Below are 11,461 nucleotides of genomic sequence, written 5' to 3' on the forward strand. Positions count from 1 at the left end.
TAAATTGGAGAAATATTGAAGAAATGGGGCTAAAATACAATTTCAAAAAGAAAATCTGATGAGCTTTATGCAAATCCCACTCTCGGTCAAAGTCAACAGCCAATCAGAGCCGTCCGCCTACAGATCTAACGGCCCAGATGGGCGAGTGCACCTCACCTCCAGACAGGCGCAAGTGGGCGCCAGATCCTCCTGCTGCTTTTCTTCCACGCGGGGCCCACGAGCAGCTGCAGCCCTCTCCTTCCGCCACGCATGCACCCAGTCAGCCCCAGCCGTCAGCGCCCAGCCTACCAGCCAGCGCCACGTCCCGCCTCATCAGCCTTCCCAACGAACCAGCTCGCGCCAAGTGGCACCTGCAGAAGAAAAAGAAGAAGAAAGAAATGAAGTGTTAATTGATTTATTTTATCCCAAAATTATATTCACAAACACCAAAAATTGCATTTTCTCCCACATATTACACATAAATACTCTATTTACTCTTCTCAATTTATTTCACCTAAATAAACATTCCTATTTTATTTTTTACCCTATCCTTTCACTACTTTTACATCCTTACAAAACATTTATTTTTTCCAATACTCTTACACATACTCTATTTATCTATTCTCTTCCCAACACTAATTAAATTAATCATTTTATTTATTTATTTTGATTAATTTAATTCTCTAATTTTGCCTATAAATATGGTGTTGGAAGACCATTTCAAAAGACATCTCTTCACCCCCTAGACATCTCTTCACCCCCTAAACACCTCTTCAACCCAAAACACTTCTCCATTCCACACTCTTCATTTTTACCATTTACTTTCTACCATTTTTACACTTTGAAGAGCATGTCAAGTATGTTTATCTTTTGTAATTTTTATCTAGTTATGAGCTTCTAATCTTTTTTTCAAGATTATTAAGATGATGATGAAGCAAAATGTAACTAGATAGTGTTTATGTTTGTATGTTGATTTCCCATTTGTGCTATAAAGTTCATGGATTTTTCTATCAAAAATATGTCTTTTTCATCTTCAATATCATGTATTTTTGATTGTTAAAGCATATTTCTACTTAGTTCTTCATTATGCAAAAATATAATACTCTTTGATTAAATGTCTTTCATTAAATTGTTTACATCTAATTCTTAGAATATAAGTGTTATATTTTGCCTAAACATAGTTTCTTTGATTTTGTGTAGTTTCATTAAATTGTAACACATTTAATGCTTAGAAATTATACATTTTATAAGTGAAGAAAAATCCTACCTTTTTGAAAATAACTTGTACTTAAATGAAAAATATATTTTGGAAAATATGGTGAGATTTATTTCAACTATATCTAAAACTTGGGAATCAATATACTTATAAATATTATTGAACTTGCATTTTGTGGATTCTAATATCTTAATAATCTTATTTTACACATCTTATTTGAAAATCATTTTCATTCTCACTCATCTTCAATCTTAAGTATTTTAGTTACTTGTCTTTTATTTTATTTTGCAAAACTAAAATCCCATCAAATATTTTGAGCTAGGTTAGAATATTCTTATTTTGTTTGAAATAGTTTCTTTTGATGTTAGTCAACTCCCATGGGTTCGACCTTGCACTTACATGAACACTATATTCCGAAACGATTCGTGCACTTGCGAGTATAAATATTAAAACACTCACTTTTGAGGACAACAAGTTTTTGGCGCCGTTGCCGGGGAGTTGCAAGAAAGAAACGGTCTTTCTACAAGGTAAGTAATATTCTTCTACTAGTTATTTATTTTTTTTTCTTTTCTCATTTTCATAAAAAAAAAGTTTAAAAAAAATCGAAAAAAAAAGAAAGTTATACATAATTATACATATATATATTGTTATATATTATATATTATATACTATATATATACATATTTATTGGTAGTTGATGGCATTTTGTGCCTCCTACCTATTTGTTAGTTGAGTGCATTTTTGCCTCCTAACCTCTTATTCTTTTTTTCTTTTAGTAGTTGAGTGCATTTTGTGCCTCCTACATACTTGATAGTTGAGTGCATTTTTGCCTCCTATTATCCCCTCTAGTGATGGCATTAGTGCCTCCTAGCTTTTATTTTTGTTTATCATTTTAGTTGATGGCATTTTGTGCCTCCTAAAATTTCATTATTACTACTACTACTACTATTATTATTATAGTTAGTTGATGGCATTTTGTGCCTCCTAACTTTAATATAACTATCTATCATTATTATTGTCAATTTTTTTTATTGTATTTATTTCGTTGTAATTTTATTTACTTTGCTTAAGAAAATACTTGAAAAAAAAAATTAAAAACAAAGCTTGTTCTTTCAACATAAGCAATTTTTGCTTAAAGGAAATTTGGCAAAGTTCCCATCCACACTTAATAATTAACCCCGCGGAGTTGTTAGTAAGTCGTGAGAAAGTGGAATCAAATAGGCCTGGGAACAAGTTAAACCAAAAAAAAAAAAACAAATTGAAAAATTAAAAATTTACAAAAAAAAAATTATAATCTCTTTGTGTTATAAGTATGCTCTGTGGCTGCGGTTTATAACTGATCTTCCACATCAGAAATTTGTCTTTGTGAAATTTGTGTGTTATTTGTGTTTCTTTGTGAAATTTGTGACATTGCATGCATCATTGGCAACGTGATTCTAAAAATCGTTTGGTAAAAAGAGTAGTAACTTTAGGTGAAATCAAAAGTGTTTTTGAAAAATTAAGCATAATGGAACAAGAACCTAATATTGCGCAAGAAAAAACACTACTTGAATATTTTTCACCTATTTCATCTAATGCTCCATCATGCATTGTTTTGCCTACTACTAATGCCACTCATTTTGAACTTAAACCTTCAATCATTCAATTGTTGCCTTCTTTTTATGGTTTAGAAAGAGAAGACCCTTACATGCATGTAAAAGATTTCTTAGATATTTGCTCAACTTTTCGTTTTCAAAATTTTTCGGATGAATCGGTTAAGCTTAGGTTGTTTCCTTTTTCTTTAAAAGATAGAGCCAAAGCTTGGTTAAACTCACTTCCAACCGGAACCATAACAACTTGGGATCAACTTTTTAATAAATTTCTTGCCAAATTTTTCCCCATGTCCAAAACTGATAATTTAAGAAGAGAAATCTCCGAATTTTATCAAAAAGATAATGAAGAATTTTATGAATGTTGGGAAAGATTTAAAGATTTATTATTAAAATGCCCCCACCATGGTTTTGAAAAATGGAGACTTGAAAAATATTTTTATGATGGTTTAACCCCTTCAAACCGACAAATGATTCAATCTATGCATACCGGAAAATTTTTGAAATTACAAGGGCAAGAGGCTTGGGAAGCTCTTGAAGAATTGTCTGTTAATTCACAACAATGGAATTATTCTGAGCCTAGGTCTAGAGCAAATAATTCACCTAAAAGAGGAGGAAAATATGAAATTAAAGAAGAAACTGATTTGAGAACATCTTTTGAAAAATTAGCAAGAAAAGTAGAAGCCTTAGTCATAAGTCAAACTATGAATTCTCATGTTCAACCTAAAAAAGAGGTTTGTGCTAGTACTTGTCATAATGATCAATCATGTCCTTCTTTTCTTGAAACATTTTCCGAAGAGGCTAATGCATTACATTCATATGGTAAACCAAATGATAGCCCATTTTCAAACACATACAATCCTAATTGGAGAAACCATCCCAATTTTTCATGGAGACAAAACCAACCACAAATGAACCAAGGAAACCAATTCAACATGCCAAATCCAAATCATGCCCAACCAAGTCAAACTTACCCTTCACAAAGAAAGCCTTCTTTAGAAGATACTTTACAACAATTCATGCAATCCACCCAACAAATCATGCAAAATCAATCTCAATCCATTGCCAAACTTGAGACACAATTGGGTCAACTTGCCAATGCCGTAACTGAGAGAGAAAAAGGAAGATTTCCTAGCCAACCCGTCCCAAATCCTAAAGGCCAATATGAAGTAGGAATTCCAAGTCATAAAGAAGAAGCTAAGTCTATTTCAACTCTTAGGTCCGGAAAACAAATTGTCAAACCCGATTACACACCTCAAGTTGAAAAAGACCAAAGCCAACCTCAAAGTTCCAACACAAATGACTTGTCAAAAGATAATGATCAAATTCTTCCTTCCATTCCAAAAGCTCCTTTTCCACAAAGATTACTCCCAATCAAGAAAGGCAACCAATATAGTGACATCTTAGAAGTGTTCAAACAAGTAAGTATCAACATCCCCTTCTTAGATGCCATTAAACAAATTCCTGCCTACTCCAAATTCCTGAAAGACCTTTGCACTGTTAAAAGAAACACTAATGTTCCAAAAAAGGCATTTTTAACTGAACAAGTTAGTTCCATAATTCAATACAAAAGCCTTGTGAAATATAAAGATCCTGGTTGTCCAACAATTTCATGCATCATTGGTGATCATTTTATTAACAAAGCTTTACTTGATTTAGGAGCTAGTGTGAATTTATTGCCTTATTCTGTTTATAAGCAACTTGGTCTAGGAGAATTAAAACCAACTTCTATAACACTTCAATTAGCTGATCGTTCTGTGAAAATTCTTAGAGGTATTATAGAAGATGTTTTAATTAAAGTGGATAAGTTCTATTTTCCTGTTGATTTCATTGTTCTTGATACTCAACCTGTTGAAAATGCTCATGCTCAAATACCCATCATTTTAGGTAGACCATTTTTAGCTACATCTAATGCAATTATCAACTGTCGTAATGGTGTATTGAAATTATCTTTTGGAAACATGACTGTTGAATTGAATGTTTTTAATGTTGCTAAGTCTGTTGAGTGTGAGGAAATACATGAAGTAAACATGATTAACACGGAAAATATGTTTGAAATGGACATGAATGAATCTTTTGAAACTTATGCAAAAATGTTTGGAATGTGCTTAAATGTTGATGATTTTATTCATGATGTCAATTCTTTGCTTGAGTCTACCCCACTAATGGATACTGAAAAATGGAAAGCCAAAATTGAACCATGTATTCCATTAGAGCATGTTGAGTCAACTCCTGAACCACCAAAGTTAGATCTCAAACCTTTGCCCGACACTTTGAAATATGCATTTCTAGGAGAGTCTAACACCTATCCTGTTATCATTGCATCTGATTTAGATGAAAAACAAGAAACAAAATTGTTAGATATCCTTAGAAAACATAAAAAGGCCATAGGTTGGACCATGGGAGACATTAAGGGAATTAGCCCTGCTGTGTGCATGCATAGAATTCATTTAGAAGAAAATGCTAAGCCCTCCCGAGAAAGTCAAAGAAGATTAAATCCAAACATGAAAGAGGTAGTAAGAGATGATGTAATTAAAATGTTAGATGTAGGGATCATTTACCCTATTTCTGACAGTCCATGGGTTAGTCCTGTTCAAGTTGTTCCAAAAAAGTCTGGGATCACTGTTGTTAAAAATGAACAAAATGAGTTAATCCCTACTAGAGTCCAAACTGGGTGGAGAGTGTGTATAGACTATAGAAAGTTGAATAGTGTCACTAGGAAAGACCACTTCCCCTTACCCTTCATTGACCAAATGCTTGAACGATTAGCTGGCCATGCTTACTATTGCTTTCTTGATGGGTATTCGGGATATAACCAAATCCCTATTGCCCCCGAAGATCAAGAAAAGACTACCTTTACTTGCCCTTTTGGGACCTTTGCATATCGTCGCATGCCTTTTGGTCTTTGTAATGCTCCTGCAACATTTCAAAGATGTATGATTGCAATATTTTCTGATATGGTTGAAAGAAATCTTGAAGTGTTTATGGATGATTTTTCTGTGTTTGGAAATTCTTTTGATGATTGTTTGCACCATCTTTCTCTTGTTTTAATTCGTTGCAAAGAAATGAATTTAGTTCTTAATTGGGAAAAATGTCATTTTATGGTTAAAAAGGGAATTGTCTTAGGTCATGTGATTTCATCTCAAGGAATAGAAGTTGATAAAGCAAAAGTAGATCTTATTTCAAAACTTCCTCCACCTAAGACAGTAAAAGAAATTAGATCATTCTTAGGCCATGCCGGTTTTTATAGAAGATTCATAAAAGACTTTAGCAAAATTTCACGCCCTTTATGTCATTTACTTGGAAAAGAAAATGCTTTTGTCTTTGATAATAAATGCCATGCTGCCTTTGAAAAATTGAAATCCCTTTTGACTAGTGCACCTATTATTCGCCCTCCCGATTGGAACGTTCCTTTTGAAATAATGTGTGATGCTTCTGATTATGCAATTGGTGCTGTTTTAGGACAAAGAATTAACAAGTTACCTCATGTAATATACTATGCTAGCAAAACTTTAAATGAAGCTCAATTGAATTACTCTACAACTGAAAAAGAATTGCTTGCTGTTGTGTTTGCATTAGAGAAGTTTAGGTCTTATTTGTTAGGATCTAAAATAATTGTCTATTCTGATCATGCTGCATTGAAATATCTCTTGTCGAAAAAAGATGCTAAATCTCGTTTAATTCGTTGGATCTTGCTTTTACAAGAATTTGATTTAGAGATACGTGATAAAAAAGGTTCTGAAAATGTTGTAGCTGATCATTTGTCTAGAATTGTTGTTGAAACTAATCATGATTCCACCACTATCGTTGAAACTTTTCCTGATGAACAACTCATGCATGTATCTTCTTTTCCTTGGTATGCTGATATTGTCAATTATTTGGTCACTGGTGAAATTCCTTCTCATTGGTCTAAACAAGATAAATCTAAATTTTATGCTGAAGTGAAAAATTTCATGTGGGATGATCCTTATTTGTTTAAATATTGCCCTGATCAAATAATAAGAAGATGCATTCCAAATTGTGATCAATCTAAAATCATATCTTTTTGTCATGATCATGCATGTGGGGGACATTTTAGTGGTAAGAAAACTGCTTTGAAAATTTTACAATGTGGATTTTATTGGCCTACTATTTTTCATGACACTTATTTGTATTGCAAATCTTGTGAACGTTGTCAAAAATTAGGAAGTGTAACTAGGAGAAACATGATGCCTTTGAATCCTATTCTTATTGTTGAAATATTTGATGTTTGGGGTATTGATTTTATGGGTCCATTTCCTAATTCTTTTGGTAGTTTATACATTCTTGTTGGTGTTGATTATGTGTCTAAATGGGTAGAAGCTATTGCATGTCACACTAATGACCACAAAGTTGTGCTTAAGTTTTTGAAAGAAAATATTTTCTCACGATTTGGCTCACCACGCGCCATCATTAGTGATAATGGTACACACTTTTGTAATAGGCCTTTTGAACATTTAATGAAACAATATGGCATTACACATAAAGTCACTACACCTTATCACCCACAAACTAGTGGTCAAGTTGAAATATCAAATAGGGAGATTAAGCACATCTTAGAGAAAACTGTCAACCCCACTAGGAAAGATTGGTCCCTAAGACTCATTGATGCATTATGGGCATATCGTACTGCATACAAAACGCCCATTGGAATGTCTCCCTATAGACTTGTTTATGGGAAGGCATGCCACTTACCCGTTGAGTTAGAACATAGAGCCTATTGGGCTATTAAGCAAGTAAACTTTTCCTTAGACAAAGCGGGTGAGAAAAGAAAGCTTCAATTGAATGAGTTAGAAGAGCTTAGGCATGATGCATATGACTATTCGAAAAAGTATAAGGACCGAATGAAATTTTACCATGACAAAAACATTTTGAGAAAAGATTTTTCTCCCGGTCAAAAAGTCCTTTTATACAATTCTCGTTTGCATCTCTTTCCGGGAAAGTTACGCTCTAGATGGGTAGGTCCATACATTATCCGCACTGTTTTTCCACATGGAGCCATTGAAATTGAAAATCCTAATAATGGTAATGTATTCAAAGTTAATGGACAAAAATTGAAACCATTTTTAGAATTGAAAAATGTGGAAGTGGATGAAATCCTCCTTGAGGATCCAATTTACCATGATCATTGATTGCTCTTATCAATTATTGGTAAATGTGTGTTTAATTTATGTTTTAGATTAACTTTTTCTTTTGATTTTGTTTCCCTTTTGTTGCACTCTTGACATTGCTCCAAGATGAGGTATGACCATTCTAAACTCTCAACTCTTTTACTTTCAATTTATATTTGTAATTTGATACATTGAGGACAATGCATAAATTAAGTTTGGGGTGGTGAGTTCCTATGGTTATTTCTTTCATGTGCTTAAAAATGGTAGAGTATTATTTTTCACTTTTAAAAATTGTTGTTTGGATGCTAAATAAGTTATATTATATAATTTAAAAAAAATATAAAAAAAAATGTTTATTATTATTTTTCTAGTAAAAAAAACCAAAAAAAAAAATATATATTAATTTTCTATATATATATTTATGCCTTAAAAAAAAAAAAAAAAAAAAAAAATCCCTTTGGTGATATCCCCTTTTCCTATGATAATACCCTTGATTGAGTTTGATTTTAATTTATAAAAATATGAATCTCTTTTAAGCTTTATTTTTAATTCTTGGGTCAATTTTGCTAAAAAATCAAATTTTGAAAAGAAAAATTATTCATCTTGTTATGTGAAATAAATATTTTGTTACAATAATTTTTTCAAAATTCACATAATAATTTGATGAATAGATTTTAGATTTAGAATTTAAAATATAGTTTCAAAGCAAGATTGACTATTGAATTAATTAGATAAGCTTAATTTTTATTCATATTTTATATAAGCTATTTTCAATGTGCAATTTTTGAGGACATTTTTGATATCACCAAAATAAAAAAAAATAAAAAAATGTGTGTTTTTAATTTTTCTTTTGCTTGAGGACTAGCAAAATTTTAAGTTTGGGGTTGTGATAACTCTAGAAATTAGAGTTATTTTTCACAATTTTTTTAACTAAAAATTGGCTTAGTTCTTAAGTTTTTAATTAATTGAGTAAGTTTTTAATTATTTTTGGATTTATTAGCCTTATATTTATTTTATAGTTTATTATATGTTTTTATAATTATTTTATGATAATATGTTATGTGTTATTTATTTAAAATTTTATTTTAGTTTCTAATTTATTTTATGTATTTTTAGGTGTAATTGGTGGTAAAGATTAGGAATAAATTGGAGAAATATTGAAGAAATGGGGCTAAAATACAATTTCAAACAGAAAATCTGATGAGCTTTATGCAAATCCCACTCTCGGTCAAAGTCAACAGCCAATCAGAGCCGTCCGCCTACAGATCTAACGGCCCAGATGGGCGAGTGCACCTCACCTCCAGACAGGCGCAAGTGGGCGCCAGATCCTCCTGCTGCTTTTCTTCCACGCGGGGCCCACGAGCAGCTGCAGCCCTCTCCTTCCGCCACGCATGCACCCAGTCAGCCCCAGCCGTCAGCGCCCAGCCTACCAGCCAGCGCCACGTCCCGCCTCGTCAGCCTTCCCAACGAACCAGCTCGCGCCAAGTGGCACCTGCAGAAGAAAAAGAAGAAGAAAGAAATGAAGTGTTAATTGATTTATTTTATCCCAAAATTATATTCACAAACACCAAAAATTGCATTTTCTCCCACATATTACACATAAATACTCTATTTACTCTTCCCAATTTATTTCACCTAAATAAACATTCCTATTTTATTTTTTACCCTATCCTTTCACTACTTTTACATCCTTACAAAACATTTATTTTTTCCAATACTCTTACACATACTCTATTTATCTATTCTCTTCCCAACACTAATTAAATTAATCATTTTATTTATTTATTTTGATTAATTTAATTCTCTAATTTTGCCTATAAATATGGTGTTGGAAGACCATTTCAAAAGACATCTCTTCACCCCCTAGACATCTCTTCACCCCCTAAACACCTCTTCAACCCAAAACACTTCTCCATTCCACACTCTTCATTTTTACCATTTACTTTCTACCATTTTTACACTTTGAAGAGCATGTCAAGTATGTTTATCTTTTGTAATTTTTATCTAGTTATGAGCTTCTAATCTTTTTTTCAAGATTATTAAGATGATGATGAAGCAAAATGTAACTAGATAGTGTTTATGTTTGTATGTTGATTTCCCATTTGTGCTATAAAGTTCATGGATTTTTCTATCAAAAATATGTCTTTTTCATCTTCAATATCATGTATTTTTGATTGTTAAAGCATATTTCTACTTAGTTCTTCATTATGCAAAAATATAATACTCTTTGATTAAATGTCTTTCATTAAATTGTTTACATCTAATTCTTAGAATATAAGTGTTATATTTTGCCTAAACATAGTTTCTTTGATTTTGTGTAGTTTCATTAAATTGTAACACATTTAATGCTTAGAAATTATACATTTTATAAGTGAAGAAAAATCCTACCTTTTTGAAAATAACTTGTACTTAAATGAAAAATATATTTTGGAAAATATGGTGAGATTTATTTCAACTATATCTAAAACTTGGGAATCAATATACTTATAAATATTATTGAACTTGCATTTTGTGGATTCTAATATCTTAATAATCTTATTTTACACATCTTATTTGAAAATCATTTTCATTCTCACTCATCTTCAATCTTAAGTATTTTAGTTACTTGTCTTTTATTTTATTTTGCAAAACTAAAATCCCATCAAATATTTTGAGCTAGGTTAGAATATTCTTATTTTGTTTGAAATAGTTTCTTTTGATGTTAGTCAACTCCCATGGGTTCGACCTTGCACTTACATGAACACTATATTCCGAAACGATTCGTGCACTTGCGAGTATAAATATTAAAACACTCACTTTTGAGGACAACACTGTACAGGTGCAACGCATGAAGTGTGTATTTGTCGACAAAATATCGATACTATGTCGATAATTTGTCGACAACATGCAAAAGAAATGAAACGGCATACATATTTTTCGATACGATGTCGACGTTACATCGATAGCTTATCGATAATACACGTGTCTGACATGCAATGTGGCGGTTGGGAAGAGTTGTTGGGAACATAGGTAAAATTTATTAACATTAAATGTGTATCCGTACAAATGAAAAGCATGCAATGTGTATTTGTCGAGTGAATATCGATACAATGTCGATAGCTTGTTGATAGTTGAATGGATTAATTACCATTGTACACGTGTCTGACATGCAAATTGTGTTGTGGAGTCTATGTCGATAGTATGTCGAGATGTGTCGATTATATATCGATGAGGACTGCCACCCTCATGTTTGATAATGTTATCGACATAATTTCGATAGTATGTCTATTATTTGTAGAAAAATAAACAAAATAAAATAAGAACGAGAGGCCATATGACACTAAAGTTGACGATTTCTAAATTTTCCATAGAGATTGATTGGTGAATATAGCTTAGAGAAAAATAAAAAGATTGCCCAATGATTGTGAAAAATTCAAGAACAAGTTTCATTCCAATTTTGATTACTCCAAGTGTGTGTGTGTGAAATGCCTTTTCTCAAAAGTTTGCTTGCAAGTTAGATCAATTTATGCAAATATGAATTAAGCACAAAATCTCTAAAGTGACAAAGT

At 32.0% G+C, this 11,461-nt stretch overlaps 1 protein-coding gene and 1 non-coding gene across 2 annotated transcripts; one reads left to right on the plus strand and one right to left on the minus strand.

Moving 5' to 3' along the window:
* Positions 1-2,574: 2,574 nt before the first annotated feature.
* Positions 2,575-8,190, plus strand: LOC133032540 (uncharacterized). Its single transcript, XM_061106517.1, has one exon. It carries the CDS (start codon positions 2,610-2,612, stop codon positions 7,932-7,934), a length of 5,325 nt encoding a protein of 1,774 aa, XP_060962500.1. The 5' UTR covers positions 2,575-2,609; the 3' UTR covers positions 7,935-8,190.
* LOC115721505 (small nucleolar RNA R71) lies at positions 3,090-3,196 on the minus strand. The gene has a single exon (XR_004012524.2). It is a non-coding gene; the product is annotated as a small nucleolar RNA R71 (small nucleolar RNA).
* Positions 8,191-11,461: the final 3,271 nt, after the last annotated feature.

Source organism: Cannabis sativa, chromosome X (genome assembly GCF_029168945.1).
Source record: "Cannabis sativa cultivar Pink pepper isolate KNU-18-1 chromosome X, ASM2916894v1, whole genome shotgun sequence".
Lineage (NCBI taxonomy): Eukaryota > Viridiplantae > Streptophyta > Magnoliopsida > Rosales > Cannabaceae > Cannabis > Cannabis sativa.